General features: G+C 37.4%; 1 protein-coding gene across 3 annotated transcripts in view; it reads left to right on the forward strand.

The window, feature by feature from the left end:
* The window catches only part of prim2 (DNA primase subunit 2), a 29,843-nt gene extending 9,363 nt beyond the window's left edge, over positions 1-20,480 (forward strand). For all 3 annotated transcript variants that reach the window (XM_042433153.1, XM_042433152.1, XM_042433154.1), the window contains 7 exons: positions 3,080-3,147; positions 4,286-4,358; positions 4,713-4,898; positions 14,558-14,684; positions 14,946-15,028; positions 16,687-16,755; positions 19,721-20,480. In XM_042433153.1, coding sequence (XP_042289087.1) covers positions 3,080-3,147; positions 4,286-4,358; positions 4,713-4,898; positions 14,558-14,684; positions 14,946-15,028; positions 16,687-16,755; positions 19,721-19,948 — 834 coding nt within the window. In that variant the 3' untranslated portion in view covers positions 19,949-20,480. The remainder of the gene's footprint in view (positions 1-3,079; positions 3,148-4,285; positions 4,359-4,712; positions 4,899-14,557; positions 14,685-14,945; positions 15,029-16,686; positions 16,756-19,720) is intronic.
* The last annotated feature ends 341 nt before the right edge of the window (positions 20,481-20,821 follow it).

Genomic DNA, 20,821 nt, shown 5'->3' on the forward strand with positions numbered 1-20,821 from the left:
TCAACACATCAATAAAAGTAACATAATTAACTTTACTCAACAACATGCCAGTACAGAGAGTTCAAGGTTTTGTTTTATTTTTTATTTGCCATAAAAACATGGAAATTATAGCACACTTCTCATATTTTAATCAACCAACACTGATTACAAAAACATAGAGGACAAATACACATAAAATGAAACAAGGTAAAAAAAAAAAAAGTATTATATAACTAAGATTAAATTTGGATTCTAATTAGTTTACGACATTAGACCCGATGGCCATTGACTTATCATTCCAGATCCTCAGTCGGCAACAGACGGTCTTTTTCAAAAGTGAACCTGTCTGCTATAAAGAAAGTATATCAGATTTAATTACTTATGTATTGGTCATGAATGTGTTTAATTCAGTGCCTAGGGATTTTTTCTTAAGAGAGCACCAGTCTCGTAAATTACAGTTTTGAAAATGTTCTCAGGAACCACAGACTATGTGCAAGTATTTAACCTTCTTCACATTGGTTTTGAATAAATGCCCATAATCCTATATACATGTTTACATAAGTATTCCTATCAATTTCTTGTAATAGACCCTACAATGGGCCAATCAAGGGTCAGATACTGTAGCGTTAGCGTTGCAGCCGGCCTTGGTTCCATAACAACCAGAAACTCTATATGCTCCAGTATGGAATAGCTACCACCAACTATTACTTTTCCTCACTCTGGTATTTGTTGTCACAGACTTTCATCTATCCATGTACACATACCTATGCACATATATGCCAAGTGTCCTCCTTTAAGTGTTTGTTTTTTCCAACTAAGAAGCACTTTGTCAAAGAAAACACCAGACACAATGCCTCACCAAAGCAGCTGTTTGAGTCTCTTTGGAGCTCAGTCCTCATGGCTTTGTGCATATAAATTGCATTGGCAGTTTGAACAAGGGTCTGTTTCTGTGTAGTGGTTGTGTTACATTGTCCTCCTCTTGTACTTAACGGAGTAGTCACTTTCAATCAAGTGCACTTCCACATAATGCCTGTGTTCATGACAAAGAGCGAACTGTGCTTAGCCAGTGATCTGAAATGCATATTGGCAAATTGAAGGACTTATTTAAAACTTACTAGCATACTAGAATGTGTACGACTATCAGAATTATGCAATTGTGATTTCTGAGAGGAGATTTGATGTGCTTCACTAGTCTCAGAATGCACAAGAAGTAACTTGTGCCCGTCCTTTCTCAGAAATGGTAAACAATTTGTCCTGTGCAAGTTAAGTGAGAAGTTGGAAAACTGGTTTGTATGCTGCTGAGTACTAGCTGTCTAATCATGAATGTATGTTGTACCTATTGCAGAAAGTCATTGGCATAGTGGGCAACATGTACTTGGTTTGGTTTAAACTGAACATGTGTCCTCCATCATGGGACAGGCTTGCCATATTTTCCTGTTTGGGGGGAAAAACAAATAAAAAGAACAACTTGGTCCAGTTCAGTCATTCCCCCCCATTTCCTGGTAATTATCCGGACCGCTAACTGTTGGAATGGAGTAATGCTCCAAAACAATTTTTCTTGTAACTGTGCCATTGTGGCTGTGTCTGTGTTACTATAATGTTTATTCTCCTCCGCTGGCTACAGCTAAGGGACATCGCAGAGAAAAGATGTGTCATTAAAAAGGCATGAAATTGAAAGCTGCTTCTCCATATGACAGCCGTTATTGGTTGGATGTTCACTTGAACAGACAGAAATGTTGCATATTAAGCTTTTTGTGTTTGTGTAAAGCAAATAGTTTAGACTCTCTGTGTTGGTGATTTGAATTGTGTTTATGAAGTAATTAGTGGACAAGTATTATTAAATCTTTCTCTTAGGGAGGGATGTGCATACATCTGAAAGTTTAAGTATAAAATTCAATCCTGTAGCACTCTTGAGGGACATGCAAACCATGCTTTGGGTCTAGACAGTATTGAGAGAAATCACCTGACAAAAAAGGCCCATTATAATTTTGTAGAGCTCAAGGTGATGTCTTCAAATGTCTTGTTTTGTCTGATCAACAGTCCCAGATCCAAAGATATTCAGTTTACCATCATGTCTAACACAGAAAAGCATCAAATCCTTGAGAAGCTGCAACCAGCAAAGCTTTGACTAAAACTATTATTCAATCATCAAAATACAGTCGTTGCTGTTAATTTTCTGCTGATTGATTTAATCATTGCTGCTCTGGTTGTTACAGATGTTTCAGGGTGATGTAGGGCTGTGCGATATGACGGACCAACTATTTATTCATTGAATTAAATAAAATGTGCTATATTGGGATAGGTATTGTTATCAGGATATGAGATTTTGGTCATATCGCTCCACCCCAGGCTAACGTAATAATGTATGAATTCAATAAGTTGTAGTCCTGTTCTCACAAGTTGAAGCAAGATCAATAGACTTGCAGCTGAGGGAATTTCAAGGCAGAGGTCTCAACATGATCCCTTTTAAGATCCCTCACACACCAAGCTGACGGCTGGCTTTTGGGTACCACCAGCAGACATTCAATAACATAATTTCAGATAGGAGAAACTAACTGAGATAATTATTAAGAAACAAATATATTAAATATATTTTACACAATAGAGAAAGTTTAGGAGATATGGGAGGAGTCTTAAGCAATCAGGGGTTACAGCTGTACTCACACCATAAGCATGAAAACATATCCTTGTGATGCATTTAATGGTAGTAAATGTTGTGAATACTCACAGCTTTAACAAGTGACCAATTAATTACCAACTGTGGAAAATTACACCATACATTAAGCTACTCATGATAAAGCTGATTCCCAATAGATATGACTGTGTATTTACCCATTTTGTCAAAGTTTCCATGTTTCTGATGAATTTGGCCAACTTTTGAGTCTTTATTAACTGATTGTGTAAGCTTCCTCAAGTTTTATGTGCTTTAAAGTTACAGCTTCATACTACCTGCTTAAATTACAAAGCCATGGCCTCGTTTTTTAATTATTGTTCTGTGTAGCATTCAATCTTTGCACTGATCTTGCAGTGTGTTCGGCTGTTGTAAGCCTTTGACCTGCACTATTTACCATTACTCATGTGATGCCCATCTCCTCTGCAGTTGACGGCCCGCTCACTACCAGCAGTGCATTCTGATGAACGGCTCCAACCTCTCCTTAACCACCTCAGGTAAGCAGCAGGATTAATAACTTTAGCTGCCATTTTGCCAGGACGCTGTTGAAAAAGAGATTTTGCAGGATTGATCTTTGGCACTGAGAAGGGTCTGGGGCTTCTGGCTGGTCTGAGGTGACCTCAGTCTGTCCCTGCAGACAAGTCCAGATGTTTTGCACACACATATAGAGCCTAGCTAAGTTTGCAGCATCAACTTTTACTGTTGTTGAAGTTACTCAGTCCTGAAGTAATTAGGTCTATGCAAGTGTAGCCTGGTTGTAGACCTACGATTCACTCGAAACATTATTCATTTGAATTACTGATAAAAAAATAGGTGAAATGAAACGGCAAGGCTTGTGCGTGGCATGTACATTATTTCTCAAACTGTATGGATAGGAAATATTAGTTGTTGAATTGTGGGGGTCTCGTTTCACCCCATTCCTCCCTTGCAGTATTTAAAATGTATCCACCAACCAAAAAGCACCTAAAATATAGTTATTACGTCTTATCGAACAGTAGCACAGCCTCTAAACTGTGTATCAAAGGCTTCACCTCCTGTAGGTGCCCAAAAATTAAAACCTTCCACTCGTTCACCAATAAAACACTTTTGATGTGAATTAGCAGCAGACTTCATTGCAGCTTCAATAGCAAAGTAGAGCGGCTCAGAACACAGTGAGGGTGTTATCAGTTAGATAAAAGGAAGAACATTAATCTAAGGGTGGAAGAAGTCATGTTGCCTGATTGTTGATGGGGATTAGTGGGCAGGTTGTTGAGATTAGTGGGCAGGAAGCTAATCTCTCTGGTAGGGGGAACACAATGTGATGTAAAGCACTGCCACATGGGACTTGCCAAAGTCATCAGACTCAAAAATCTACTGATAGCAGCTCAGTGGCTTTAGGTTTGTTTGGCCACAGGGGATGTATTATATACACGTTTTTAAACTACAGTCAAATTTTCATTATTTTAGCTGTGTCTGATCTTTAATTTAATCATATTGTCTATCAATTTGACTTGATTACATTGATGAAACATGTCTCAGAAAACATGATCAGTTTTCATGGCAGCCTTCATTGCTCCTAATATGATTAATATTGCTAAAGAATTAATTCTTATTTATCATTTTTCTGATATTTTTTCCTATTTTCTTTCTTATTAGTCATGCCTATGTGGGACAAGATTACAGCATCCAGAAGAATGTTGGAAAAATCTCCTTGGAACAAATTGATTCAGTAAGTTTCATCGAATCTCCTCTTGAAATGTCAAATTCAAGGTGCTATTTTGCTTGTGATGGGTGGTTAAAGGGGAGTAATTAGATTTGTATAGCAATTCTGGTGGCCGAGAGCTAGGAATTAATATAAAAATATGTTAAATGCCAGATTAGGTTTTAATCAGTCAGTTCACATTATGATGGACACATGACCCTAAGGGGGGAAAAAGGGATAAAACACAAGAAGTGAAAGATAAAAGTATAAAAATAAGAAATTTACAGGCATAGAGACTGATAATGTATCACAACCAGTTTATGGGTTAAGCTAAAACATTCCATATCTGTATGTTAGTCATTAATTATTGTCTGCTTCCAGCTTTCAGGGAAGTCGTACCCACTGTGTATGAGGCAGCTCCACCAGGCCCTGAGAGAGAACCACCATCTCCGCCACGGTGGCCGTATGCAGTACGGCCTCTTCCTCAAAGGTATCGGCCTCTCTCTGGAGCAGGCGCTGCAGTTCTGGAGGTCGGAGTTCGTGAGGGGAAAAGTGGATGCAGACAAGGTAATGTTGGCAACATTAGTACTGTGGTATTTTTACTTTTTTGAGTTGCAAGAATTCATTCAAATTCATTTATATAATAAAATCTTTGTTTATATATGCACTTAACTGAATTCAACACTATATATAAACTGAAATGGCCACATTATACTGTAATTGCACTAAAAGCATTTAAAATGTATTAAAAAAAAAACAGTGTTTTTAACAGTTGGAACACATTTCCTCTCCAGAGAGCTGCTCAGCACTCTAATGGGTAGTGCCGTTTTATTGGTGATGTAGCGACCCCATCAAAGCTGTATTGATTAAAAGAAAGTTCACTGCTATCATTATTTGCGTGCAGTGCTGTGATGAGGCTAATGGAGACTTAAGCGGTTGTGGGTCCATTTATTGTCTCTCAATAGAAGACGCATTTCAGAGACACAGTAAAGACACAGAAATGTTTTTGCATGAGAACAACAACACTCTTCATCTGAATAAGTTACAGGAGACTCAACATGATGTCCTTTTTGATGTTTCTCTAAAGTAACCTAGGAAATATGGCAGCCATATTTTAATATAAAAGTTAAAGTTACTATAAACAAACCAGGATTCACCAACATCTATTTAACAGACTGACACTATTTGCATTTCAGTAATTAAAGCTATAATATGTAACTATTCCGCATTAAAATGTCTAAAAACTAGACCTATGTTATATATTTTGTTGAGTTGTGTACTTGCATTATCCCAAATGTTTCCAACAATTTTCAAGCCCAGAGAAATCTGTAATTTTAATCAAGGTAACGGTCCGTTTCATTTGGTCACCTGTCAATGGCATCATACCCGTCTACCAAAGAGTATACGCGCACAAGATGCATGCGTCGGCATTGTGTTTGTCCACTACAATTGTGTCTACCACCTACATTGTGGCTGTTTGCCTTAATGGCGTCTAACAAAGATCATATGCCTACAAGATAATTCGTCGGCGTTGTGGTTGTTCAACAGAAACTGTTGTAAATGGACTTTTATTCAGTTTTAAGCCACATTTTAATGATAAACTTTAGATCTTGTTTGTTTTTAACTATATCTTTTAACCAGATGAAGGATTTTAGTCATCGGACGTCTGGATCTTAAGTTATCAGAGAAACAAGCTGAGCAAACGTTAGCAGCGGCTCAGCTAACAGCCCCCACTGGACATCCGGTACCACCCAAACATCGTCAGAGAAACGCTTATTTTTTCTTTTTAAACATGAAATTGTTTTATTCAGTGTTTTTACCTGTTTAATCACTGGGTCTGTTTGTTCTGGAGATGAGGAGACCTCTGCGGATATTTCGGCTCCCGGTAAAAACATCCTGAACAATGAATACTGGAGTAATCCTAACCCGAAGAAGCTGGTTGTTAAACAATGAAGACAACAACTGCCATGATCCTTTCCATGATATTGTGCGTTTAACAGCTACAGCATGATGTTTTATTTACTCAATTAGATCGTTAAATAGCTGCAAATACATTGTTTCAAGAAAATAGGCAGAAAATATCTGCCTGTTAAATTGATAACTGCTTGGATTGCATTGATTTTACTTTAGCAGATACAACTATACACTAAAGGCTCTTTTAACGTCCCATTGGCCTCTCCCTCTGGAAGTGAGATATGGCCAATTCAGACACAGACTTCTCTGTTATTTTAAATATGTTTTTTATGTGTTGTTGAGATACTAATACTCACATAAGAGATACTCATATAAGAGAGACTCCTTAGTTCATTAAACATGAAAATGAGATTACATTTCAAGTGAGTCTGGTGTCATGGTCTATTGTGGTAGAAGCTATAAATTGCATTAAAAAGTAAAATCCATCTACAATTTATGGATTGTGACTTCAACTAAAAATGGTTTGCATGTGCATTTTTCAGCCAAACTCTTTAATATTTCAGTGATCTCGCTCTCAAAGGATCCCTGAATACAAATCAAAAACAACCCAATGAATTTTGTTTTAAAAATTTATAAGACAAGTACAATATGGATGGTCACATCTAGGGCTGTGATAATTCTCATTATCGATTTATCTACCGATTATTTTTTTTGATTAATCGTTTTGTCTGTGAAATGTCAGAAAGTAGAGAAAAATGCCTGTTATAATTTCTTAATGGTCAAAATGACATTTTCACATATTGTATTGCCAGATCAACAGTCTAAAATCTAAAGACATTCATTTTACTATCATTTACGACACAGAAAAGATTCAAATTCCCACCTTTAAGAAATTTACACCACTAAATATTTGGAATTTTTGCTTTAAAAAAAAGACTAAAACGATTAGTTGATTATTGAAGTATTTGTTGATTTAATTTCTGTTGATTGATAACCAATTGATTAATTAACTAACCATTACATCTCTAGTCACACCCCACATGGAGCAGTTTGGACTGAAAATAAAATTCAGTCAGATATGTAATGTATTGTCTTAAAAGCATCTAAAGTATAAAAAAGTACTATGTATTGTTTACTGAAGTTACAATCTCTCAAATTTTTTTTCACCCACTCCTACCCCACAGCAGGGGTAGTTCTTTAACCTGTATTCAAAATATCAAATAATATTTTACTTATTTTAAATGCCTAACTATCTGACCATGTTTGATGTATCATTTATTCACCTGAGCTACAGCCACCTGATTGATTTTTTTTTTTTTATTTATATTTTTTTTTTAAATCATACAACTGCACCTATAGACGGAGTTATAAAGATGCAACACTATTATTGTTATATGACTGTTTGCTGCCCCAGCGAAAAAGTACTGGACAGGTACTATAGATCAAACCAGCATAATCTGATTTCACCATGACACCATGAGAAAATTGTCTTATCAGCCAGCCTGGTGAGCTCTTTTGACATGTTTGTGATAATTTTGTAATTGAAAGCTTCACAAATACTGTCCCTATGCCTCAGACCCACGCTGATAAACACCCATACACAGCTTAATCTCACACTCAAGTGCATTTCTGAGTGCTCATCAAAAGACGAGGTATTACCAGCGTGTAAGATGAGTGCCAGGAAATCATTTAATTGTGCTGAGTTGAATAGACACCCAGTGCAGCAATCTGGCACAGCAGTGCACGTGGAGGGGCCTTGATCCCCAAGCTGTGTTGTCTTTGAATAATGATTTGTAGTAGTTGATCACATGGCTGGCATCCCCACCATGTCACTCCAGGTTGCTTGTAACCTTTCCAGTCTCGTGAGACGTATTGCATCGGCCAGACATACAGACAATACATCCGAACATTTTATGGGAATATCTAGAACCTCGGTTTCTGTCCATTGCCATAGTTTTAGTAGTAATAAGGAGACAAATTAAAGACAATGCAGTATATTCTGGCCAGACTCTGATGCACAAAGATACGCAGAAAATCCTTCATGTTGTTATTTTGAAATTTAGATACTATGGTATTTGTGAGGTTGTTCCCATCTCTTTACAGGAGGCATAAGAACAGCTTTGTATAGAGAAATAGGGAAAATAAAAGTGTGTAAATGTGTACTTAAGAGACGAATGAAATTTCTGCAATACTGATGTGAAGGACAAAAAGGTTAAGATATTGAAAGCACTTGTGTACAACCTAAGCCATGCCCAAAATCCTCAGTGAACATGGTGTGAATAGGAACAAATTCAGGGGTTTGGTATCACCATTTTTTTAATATTAAGAATTTTAGCAAGTCTAATGTGTAAACTCAACAAAACACACACAAAATGGAAATTAAACTAGGTGATGGATATTGAAAAAAATGTATCTAAATGGTATCTAATTTAAATCTTTTTCCTTTCACAACTTTTAATTCAATTCAATTTACATAATAACATAACGTGTTTAATATTTAAAGACAACACATAGGGCTCGTAAAAATCAGCATCCTGCTGTTTTAGTTATTGTTAGTTTGCACCTGCGTTAATCTAATACTGGTGGTAGGAACAATACAGAGAACTAACAAGGTTGCATAACTCACCAGAGATTAACAGTGAACAGAAATATCACCAGTAGTTTGTTTAGCTCTGACATAGTTTTGCACTGCAGCACCAGAAGTCAGGACATCTATTTGTGAGTTGTGGTTTTCCCCACTTCCTAAAGATTTAATTCAGTATGAGTGCCTACACTTAAAAACATATTATTCTCAGTTGAGTTTAGAGCTGCGGTGATTAGTCAACTAATTGATTTGAGTCATTTTTTGAAGAAAATGTCCAAATTCTCTGCTTCTCCGCTTCTCAAATATGAATGAATGAATGAATGTTCTGGTTTATTTAGTCTTCTATGATGGTGAACTGAATATCTTTGGGTTGTGGTCTGTTGGCTGGCACAAAACAAGACATTTGTGGAAACATAGGTCAAAATTTTCCTCCGTTTTCGGACATTTTATAGACCAAGCAACTAATCAATTAATCAAGAATATGGTCAACAGATTAATCGATTAATGAAAAATAATTGTTAGTTGCAGCCCTAGTTGAGTTATCCAAAGATTTCCTATTATCTTTTGGAGGAATGCAACTAACAATTATTTTCATTATCGATTAATCTGACGGTTATTTTCTCTATTAATCGATTAGTTGTTTGGTATATATAATGTCCAAAAATGGTGATCACCGTCTCCCAAAGCCCAAGGTGCAACCCAAAATGTCTGTTTTGTCTTGACCAACAGTCAAAGATATTCAGTTTACTGTCATAGAGGACTAAAGAAACCAGAAAATATTGACATTTGAGAAGCTTGAATCATAGAATTCGTACACTTTTCTCTTAAAGAACAACTCCAAACAATTAATCATCAAAATAGTTGCCAATTAATTTAATAGTTGGCAACTAATCGATTAATCAACCAATTGTTGCAGCTTTAACATTTTTGTGTTGTTACAAAAACACAACAACTTATTCTACCGTTAGTCTCTCCTGCTCTAGTATATGTCACTGGCCCTCAGTATGAGCCTCATGGTAGCTATATATTATACTGCGTTCATGTTACAGCACTCTTTGGTGCCCCATTTCCGAGGTGGCTCAGTTCCCAAGTACAAGCTCCCATGGAAAGTGTGCTGGGCTACGCACAAAGTCCAGCTCTTGTTCCACAGCAGCGGCAGCACAATGGTGCTGACCACACCGCAGCTCTCACAGTGATGTATGTGTTGTGTCAGGGACTGCACTTTGTGGCAGGCTGCACAAAGCCTGCTCATTAGTATGCGACAGGCACAGAGAAAAAGATGGGAGCCAGCGATGCCGAAAGGGAGGCCTGGAGGAAGAGGCAATGTAATATTAGACTAGAGGGAGAGAGAAAATTGATGAAATCAAGTTGATCTATCCATTTTTCTTGCCACCGAAGTCAGCCTATTCATTGGGAAGAGTGTCTGTTTGTACCACATTTTGCTGCGTTGTATTGCCTTGGGGCAGGACTGCGTTTCAATTGCTTGTTTTACAGATGTTAACTTCAAGTTAATTAATTTCCACTAACTGACACCATTTCTCACATCTTAGGTATGGTTTTCTCTGAGGTCTTTTTCCAACTGTGGAAAAGATTCACTAGATGACATCTCATATTCACCGCAGTTAAAGTTTGGTTACAAATGTAGCTATACCATATTTTTAATACTTGTATTTTCAGTACACTGACATTTCAAAATTAGCCCCTAGACCTTTCTTTATGAGCCCTAGACAACATATATGAATGAAGCCAGAATCTTAGTTATGTTTTAGCTCTGCCTTTCTTTAGAAAAATACCTCTTGTAGAGATCCTAGAGGGACAATTATTTTGTCAGCGATTTCTCCCTCCCCCCCTTTTTCTTGTAAGTCTTGTACAAGTCAGCAACCTTCAATTAGATAGTAGGGCCATTCTTTCATTTAGGATGTAGGAGTTCATTATAGAGCTGCAACAATTAGTCGATAAACAGCAATTCATTGTCAACTATGTTTAAAATCGAAGAGTAGTTTTAGTGATACCTTAAACAAAAATGCCAACAATTTGCTATTTCTAGCTTCTCAGACGATATAATTTGAGGCTTTTCTGTGTCATACATGATAATAAACTGAATGTCTTTTGGACTGTTGATCAGACAAAACATAACATTTGAAAACATCACCAGGAGCTCTATGAAAGTTTAACAGGCATTTGTTACTATTTTCTGATATTTTATAGACAAATCGATTAATTGAGAAAATAATCTACAGATTATTCAATAACATAAATAATCGTCAGTTACAGCCCTATTTTACGCTTACTAAAATAAAGTAATACATCCCATCTTTTATGGTTTGTAAAGTTTATCTTACCAAGTAAGTGCTACTTTTACAACAGCTTGACACATATGATCCCTCAGCTTCAGAAACAGACTGATATCATTTTGTCCTGTGTGATATGACGATATATATCATGTGATGAGAGAAAAACATCTATTGTGTCATATTATGCTCTATCGTTTATTTTGCCCATCTTTTGTGTGGATTACATTGAGAAATTACTCTTCTTGGCTTTTTATTCGCAAAGCTTTTACTGCACTTACAGTAATGTAACGAGTGTCTTCAACTCTCCAACTCTTTACTGTCTGTCTCCCCTCTGCTGCGCTGCACACACACGGAGGGCACAGCCGCGCCCACGCTGAGAAAGATCAGAGAAGCAGTGAGACGGTGACCATGAATGACAGCAAAATGCAGTAGAGACTGTGTTTATATATTTAGTTATGTACTAAATTTGTGTGCACCTGTTTCATTTCAGCCCAGTGTGAGAGTCTCTGCTGCATTTTGCTATCATTTATGTTCGCACTACCCTCTTCTGCTCTCTATGGTTCACCACGGGCGGGGCTGAGCCCTCCGTGCATGTGCTGCACACACAAGAGAGACTTTGAACCAGGTGAGGTACTCATGTTGACAACAACTACACTTGTTACGTTACTGTAAGTACAATAAAAGCCTTGGTAGTAAAAAAAACAGGGTGAGTAATTTAATTTAATTTGCACAAATGATGGACAGACACCTTGGGGGCACGGACCAACTATTTATTCATTGAATTAAAATGTGCTATATTGGGATATGAAATGACCTGTATCGGCATATGAGATTTTGGTCATATCGCCCAGCCCTAATATCATGAAATTCTAATCTTTTTTAAAAAGTCTTGAATTGCACTTTTACAGCACATGTTGAGTGTACAAGTTATCTTTCTGCTTTTGATTTATGAAAAAAAACAAAAACAATGTGGAACAAAAACAGGTTTTCTTTTTTCCTCCAAAATGGGGCCAGAGAAGTTAAAAGCATATACTGTATGTTTTGTAATTGTGTAACAACAATTACAATTTACAGAGCAAAAATGTGAATTAAATTATCAGAATGTTGTATTCATTTTTTGCAGCAACATTTGGCTGTTTTACAGAGTGTGACTGAAAAACGTCAGCAGCTAGGGGATTTGCAGCAAGTCTTCCAGCGTTTAGCCTTGTTTCTATGTTGTCAGGACTTTGCAGTTCTAGTTTGTCGCCATTGCCTTTTACTTTAAAACCTTCTTTGTGCATTGTGTACAAATGACCTTTTTAAATAGCGGTCAGTTTCTTCTCTCTGCAACATCAAACTTCCTAACTTTTGTGCACTTGTAGTGTTTTACAGTCCCTCACCTTTTTATTGTTTCAGAGTGTGAAAAGGCCTGTAGTGCAGATTAAAAAGGAAAGTATTTTAATGGTATTGCATATAAGAGGGATTGGAGCTACAGGCACATCAGTCACTGTGGACTGAGCTTAAGAAGCCATGCCAAGTTTACACACACACATACGTACTTAATCCCTTTGATTGTGTCCTATTTCTCTGTCTCCACTGCCGCAGGTTTTTGTGAATGTGTCCTAGAGTGTGGGGGGAAGTTACAGTGATGTAGCCTCATGAGCCAAAATGTGCACTAGAAGAGCTGTGGCTCTTTTTCTTTTAATGCATCTTTTGTACTTAGATTTTCTGAATTCCCTCAGTTTGGAGGTCAGCTGTATTAAGGAGGATCCAGGATTATCTAAAGTGTAGGTTGAAGTATAGAAACACAGTTGGCGATTAAAAGAAACACTCAAAATATGTTATTAAGCCCAAACTGCACTGTATGACAGAATCCGACTTGTTTTTAAGGCAGTCAAATGCAATCTTGTCTTGAGAAAACACCATGTCAAAAAAACTCTAATCTGTTTAAGGTTTAGCTTTGGGCTGTTTGTGGTTAATCTCAGGAAGAAAGAGCTAGTTTAAAATCTGTTGTTCATGTGAAGATGCTGCATATCTTTCTTTTAGAAAAAACTTCAGACCTCAGTCTTACCTGGAAGTAGTAAAAGTTTAATGTCATATCATTTCAAAGTCTTTGTATCACTTTTTTTGACCACAGGATCTTTTTTATGTCCTAATTATTTCACATAATACATATTAAACACACTTTAGTGCCAATGGAGTTCCAGAGTTCATTTTAATAGAGTTGGGGGGGTTGGGGGGGGGTCTTAAAACTGGAAACGGCTTCTTGAATCCTCAGAAGCTCTCCATAATTAATATTTCATTTATTGTACTTAAAGAAGATTTTATGGGTTTTTAAATTGCTACTGCAGCTTGTCACATTAGCAAGTTCAAGGGTTTTATTGCAACATTAATGTGTTATGATGGGTGCAGTCATGCCGAATGTATTCTGCCACTGTTGAAGCACACTGTGTATTTTATTGTTTGATTTTCAGAGGCAGGGAACGCGTAATTCATTTTTAAAGGTTGCACCAAAGTACTGTACATATAAAAGGAGTTCACTGTGGAGACTGTAGAGTCAACCCCATCAAAGAGTGTGAAAGGGTTTCTGGTCAGAAGATGTGAAGTGGGTTTGCAGAAGTCTTACACTTATTGATACATTTGTGTCCTGGGTTTTAATATTTTGCTTTTTTTTCCAGATATTAAATCAGGGATCCTCATGTTTGATAGCATTCAAATCCCATTTTTGATTAATTGTCAAGTGTTACAATAGTGACAACAGTCCACAACCCAAAGATACTCAGATTACTATCACATAAGAGAAAAAACAGCAAACACTCACAAGTAAAAGGCTGTAACAAGGTATAGTTTAGCATTTTTACTGTAAAAAAAAAATAGTTGTTGGAAAAGTTAGTTGAGTGTATCATTGATTAATCTACCTCTATACAACCCCATATTAATACGGCTCTTATACACACCCATACACATTTAACAAGAGTTTAGAATTCAATATTTCCAGTGACCCATGAATATTGAATTGCTACATTTTTATGTAGTGGACACACACCTTTATCACACTGAATACCACTATATTGTATTGGGATTTCCCACATCTAGGTTTTGTCATTGCACATTTCATAAATAAATAAATATGTTTTCTTTATAAAGAACCAAAAAAAAAACATACTATTCCTCATGTTGTATCAAAGAACTCTTGAGGACAAAGGGCAAAAGCAATGAGAGGGAAAGCTGGCCATATTACGGTATCCATAATTCAGCTATCTGGAGTGTGGCGACACCTCTACAGCAGGTTCTCTCTAATAGCTCTATATTTCATTGAGGAAAACTCCCTGTCAAAACTGACATGATGTATGACAATGTCTCTTTTCACCCCAACCTTGTCCCTCTTACACTCTCATCCTAACTAATGCCTTCCTCTCCCTTCTTCTCTGTTCTCCCTCTCTTTCTCTCTGTAGTTTGACAAAGCATATGCCTACAGCATCCGCCACATGTTTGGCAAAGAAGGCAAGCGAACAGACTACACCCCCTACAGTTGCATGAAGGTGATTTTGTCAAACGCACCCAGCCAAGGCGACCATCATGGTGAGTTGACGGCTGTTTAAAGAAGCTATTATGCATGTGATAAGCCACTCAGCTGTCATTATCAGGTTTTTTAGACGAAGTACTTTGCTCTGAAACAGTAACGTGACTGTGGACGTTTTCATTACCAAATTCCCTGCATGTATATTTTTCACATGGTTAATATATTAATGAGTCTTCCTATCAGTGCAGCAAATCATACTTATTTTAATGTAGATATTGAATGTATTTTTATTACACTTAATATTCATTTCATGTTTGCAGGATGTCCGTTCCGTCACAGTGACCCAGAGCTGCTGAAGCAGAAGCTTCAGTTCTACAAGGTGTCTCCCAGTGGAATCAGTCAGGTGGGTGCCGTCCACAATGGTCTCATAATCCTCAAGCCACCAGTGCCTGCTAACTGGCAACATTTCCTCCATTATATGTCTCCCCTGATCTCATGAAATTCGGCAAATTTATAAAAAAAAAAAAAAAAGAATTCAGAAACAGTCTTAGTCATCACACCCTCAGAAATATGTCATATACAGTATCTCTGTAAGCGCAAAATACGTAAGCACTGGAGAACAGAGGGCACACATCAACCTAGGACTGACGTCTTCTTACAATATACATGCAACAGAATGCTGACAATGGTTTTGTCATACAAAATACAGCCTAAAATGACTAAGAGTCTGCTGCCATGCTAGCAGCTCTGTGAGGCTGCACTTATTCACCATGGTGCTTTGAGCTTAATAATCACATGCATACAAAGTAACATGCTCATAATGAGGGGAAGATGTTATTTGATGATGTTTCACTGAATAAGTGAGAACGTATGAAGATAGATGAAAAGTCAGGAGATCAACAAAGTCGTTAGTTTTCATTCTCTGGATGAACTGAATTTCATGGCAGTACATCAAATAATGCAGAAACAATTTGCCAAAAAACATGTCAACCTTATGGTGGCGCTACAGGAAATGTCCATCCAATAGACTGACAGATCATCATCGACATACATAGAGCAACACTGCTAGCAATATCTAATATGACTCTAATTATATTGATTTGCTTGACTTTCACATGCTAAACTAAACATTTTCACACAATAGTTATTTTTTCTAAAAGATCTGAATTGTAAAGATACACTACAGTAGTAAAGTCAGTTATTGTATGATCAGGGGCTTACAGATGTTTCTCTAATCCCCTTGGAACCTTCTAGAGTAAAGCTCACTGATAGGAAGTTGAAGTACTAATGTCACATCAGTGTGATTTTTGCACTTTTACATGAGCAAAAAATGGAAATAAAACTAACAGCAGCTAGTACCCGTCTTTTTGTTTTCCTTATGTTTCACTGAACAAAATAAAACTGTAATAAAAACAGCAATCTCTGGCTGAAACCAGGCACCGCTCCTTACTGATCTAATGCCAACACCAGTGTTGAGCATGCTGGTGGCAGTATCACGCTGGAGGCGGCCTCCAGGAACGTAAGGAATAATGAAGGAGCCAAATTCACATTCCTCAGAAGTGAATGGTGAAGACCTTGGATTTATTTTTCAGTAGGTCAGTTACCCAGAGTACGCCATCACGCTAACACTACAGCAGTTTTAGTATAAGAACGTCAGAGTCCTCATGTGACCTGACCAAAGCTCGAACTTTGAAATATCTGCTCCCTTTTTCAACTTTAGAAAACCAGAAAGGGTTTGTTTTTTTCTACAAAGAGATGACTACAGGCATGAGTATTTAAATTAGCCCAAATAATCATGTGATCTGTTTTCATTATGTTTGCAAAGATTTTTTGAAGGATGTGTTCACTGTTGCTGTTATGATTTATGAGGGATTTTTGTGTAGGTTGTTGATTTTGAATGGAGGGTTGCAACACCACAAAATGTTGACAGTATCTTCTGTAAATGTAGTGCCAGTATCTAACGAATAACAGTTTGAAAAAAAAAAGGGAAATTTGTCATGTAAAGTATGATAACTTATCTTTCTATCCTATAATTATGGAATTTCTTCCTTTTTCTTGTAGATCCTGGAGCTGGTTAAAGGGATGCACTATCAGCTGGCGTGCCAGAAGTACTTTGAGCTGACACACAATGTAAGTGCAGATTTCATTTCAGCCTGGAGGTAACTGGGGCCACCTGTGTCAGAGGAAGGGGTTTGTCCTCACATCTCACGCATAAAGGCTCAGGAGAGACCCAGAACTGTCATCACATCCATCCATTAGTTGGCTGTCAGAGCCACTTTTTATTTTTATAGGGTTATTGTCGCATTTGGATCTTTTTTTGGCCCCCGTTGATACTTATTTAATTTAATCTGTTTCAGTGTGGATGCTTGAGTCATCATCCCTTTCAGTCACACTCAAGGTCCTCGTTTTAAAGAAAAGCAGTGGAAAAAAAACATCTTAAACTCTCAACATATTTTGACTAGGAATGCATGTTGCTCAGCTGGGTTTGGCACACACATGCATGCACACTAATCAGTTAAACACATGCTCTGGTCTTTATTTTACTTCGCTTCATCACATTCACACGTCTTGGTGTATAGGTGGCTGTTAACTGTTCAATCTCAAGAGTAAAGCATCTGTGGAATCAATTTAGGAAGAATTCATAATATTTTAGCTTTAGTAAAGTAGAAATATTGCTAGAGATGGAGTTCATATCCTTGATATTTCAAAGACAGGGACTGAATACAAAGAATTCTTACAACATGAAGAATACTTCACTTGTTACAGTGTTTGGCCTTTTGCATCAGTTGTTCATTCTACCCCACAATATTAACCTCTTCCACTCCTCAAGGACGCCGGTGTCTGCGGGTGACATTACTGTATTTCAGAGGCTGTAGCAGGCTCAGTTTTAATGCTACATTGAAGATACTGCTATCATACGAAACTAGATGACCTGCCAATGGTACCGACCATGTCATGCTAGCTTGTCGGTAAGGGGGCTAAGTAACGCTCCAGAGTGAAGCTAAATTTTGGCAAGGGAGAAACTGGCATGGCCATTTTCAAAGGGGTCCCTTGACCTCTCACCTCTAGATATCTGAATGAAAATGGGTTCTTTGGGTACCCACGAGTCTCCCCTTCACAGACATGCCGGACTTTATGCTAATCCCATGCTGTTTTGGGCAAAAACCTTGCAGTTTTTTGCATGCAGTATAAATGTATTATTTTCTAAAAATGGTGTGTTTGAATATTTCTGCATACTGGGGTCCCTAAACAGTCTTGAAATTGCATAAATTTGGTATGAATGAAAAGCTGAGACTCTTGTGGATTCAATGAGCCCAATTGTATTCGTGTGTGATAATGTTAGTCCCCATAGTAGCCATTTCATTGTAGTGAGACCATTTTTTCAAACTTGACCTCACTCTATAAAATGACCTATTGTGACCTCTAGGATAATCACAGCCTCATGAAACTTTACAACCACAAACTAGAGATGTAGAGCATTCAGAGGATGTATGGCTTCCCTAGGTGTATTGACTGTAAGTGGGTGTCTGAGCAATTTTCAGAACAGAAGTGCTCGTAATCCAATTGCCGAAAAATGCAATTCTTACAGAAATCTCCAAATGTCAAAAGTTTTTGATACCAAATCACAGCATGAATTTTTCTATGGTGTTCCTCAAAGTCTTGGTGTCTTAATGTGGTATTTTGGAGGGATTTTTGACCATTTTTATCAATTCTTGAGTGGTCAAAAATAGTTATATTTTGCACCAAATCTGTGGAACAAATGGTATCAAGCCAAAAATTGCTGCAACAACTTATGAGACGTAATTGAGTAAGGGGACGGACATCATATACTCATAATGTTCCAAGCCCTTATACAGTCTAAACTTTCAAAATTTGAATAGGTGCCTAACCAAAACACAATGTTCATTACAGATTTATTACTAGAAAAACTTGACACACAGTGCTGAGCTGTATCTCAAATTATCAACCCCCCCCCCCCCCCCCACACACACACACACACACACACACACACACACACACACACACACACAAATTGGGCCTTTGATAGGGGGGAAGGAGTGGAAAAGGTTAAAGCAATATAACAAAAACACATAATACCATCATGCTACTCTGATTGCTTTGAAAATCTACAAAGTGCATGTGCTGTCACAACTGAGTTTAATGGTTCAATACGTTCTGATAAGACTGTGATCCATGTCACTAGTTGAACATCTGCTTTGAGCTAGTCTATAGAGGACATGCTGCAGTAACGCTGGGCTTCTTGACTCACAAGTTAATGAGTTTAATGAAAAATAATCCCACTCATGTATTTTGCTTACAGTCATTATTTGAACATTTATTTAGTTCATGCAAACAATTGAAGAAGAAAAAAAAACAAAGATGTTTTGTTCTGCAGTCTTGTGTAAAATTAATTGACTTGCTTTGCAGGACAATTCATAATAAGCATTAAATTCACATTGTTGAAAGTGTAATCGGGAAGTGACCAGAGCTTATCAACAACCCTTCCACTCCCCAGCAGATATCTTATATCAGATATCTTTTTTTTCATGAAGCAGTAAAATCCCCTTTTTAAAGTATATATTGCTTAAAAACATATACAGGTGTAATAGAAAAATGAGTTGTCTTCTTACTTAGCTTAATTTGGTATTTGGAAGTCAATGATACTGTTGTGTATAAATCTGTTATAGTAATATTAGAGGCTGTGAAAGCATATATCACAATTACATAATTATTGTTTAAAAAAAACATGGAAAAGGTCACTCGAACTTCACCTGTTAATTGATTCTTACTGTAAGTTTTTACTCATCATGAGTGATTTTGACATTTTATTTTCCTGAAAGGGCATTTCATCTTTCCACTGTCTTCTGACGGGATAGTTTGCTGGTGATATAGCTCACTAATGTGGCCATGAGAGCCTGCTGTCATCATTATTGTTAATAAATTGTTAAATAAGCATTCCACATCAACCCCAACAAAGGAGTTGTTACAAGATCATCTTGTAAACGGAGAAAACTTTGAATCAGTGTAACCAATATGCCGTGTATATTTTCTCTTGACCTTCCTTTCCCTGTCTTTTCTTGTTTTGTGATACCAGATTGAGGACTCCAATTTCTCGCTCAGTCACCCCAACCAGTACTTTGTAGAGAGCCAGAGAATTTTGGGCGGAGGCAAGGACATAAAGCGAGAGACGGACACTCCGAAGAGGCCGCAGGAAAACTCTGTTGCCAAAGGACCCACCACAGCTCGCGAGACATCAGCAAACGCCTCCCAGGATTTGCCCGAGATGCAAGAGGATCTAGACTCTTTCTTTCAAGATGCCTAATTTTTTTTTTTTTTTAAATACTTTTATACATGTAGAAATAAATGTTTGTTTGTTTTTTCTATGGGGGGCTGAAGCTGGGGAATCGTCCATATTCTGAGTTTTTAAAGCTATCTGGTATGATTGATAACTATTAAAGTTGCCTATCAGTAATCTCGTAATGATTTGTTAGTCGTTAGTCTGTTCTCAATATAGACTGAGTTAACCTTGATGGAACATTATTCTAACCTCAACATCAGACCAAAGCTGAGTTTTCTACCTTATAAAATTCTTTGTTAATATGTGACACTGCATGATTCATTTTGCTGTTTAACCCAGGTGTTAAAAGTTCCCTGTCTTTGTTTTCACTCCGATCTGAACTCACACAGCTTATACCCAGTCTCAGTGCACAGTGTTTTGGCAAGGATGTGGTTTTGGGCTGATGACTAGAACATTTCCCAGCTGTCTCAGAAACAATGTCATTGTATTAGCTGGCAGGAGTGTGGATAAATGGTGGCAGGAGGGTGGATGAAAATAAACAATTTTCACAGTTGTATTATGCTGCTTTGGAATATTGCCTCAATGTGCACAATGCAATTTATCCACAGCATACGTGGTCAGGAGACATTTTCTCTCTTCTCTCAAAACGTCTGTCTGCTCAATAATTTGTGGAAAAATGGTAGCTGTCTGAAAGGCAAGAACCTTTTTGTACTGCAGAGTATCTGTGGCATTGGCCACACGGGTTGTTCCTCTAATCTTGCCTCTTCAGGAAGTAGTTTTGTGCTCCTATCTCCTCTCTGACGATGCATTTTGACAAGATTACTAACTTCAGATCCAATTAGAGGCACAGAAGAGTCAGCCCTTAATTATATGAAGACAAATAGCAGGAGGCCAAAG

The sequence above is a fragment of the Thunnus maccoyii genome, chromosome 14 (genome assembly GCF_910596095.1).
Source record: "Thunnus maccoyii chromosome 14, fThuMac1.1, whole genome shotgun sequence".
Classification (NCBI taxonomy): Eukaryota; Metazoa; Chordata; class Actinopteri; order Scombriformes; family Scombridae; genus Thunnus; species Thunnus maccoyii.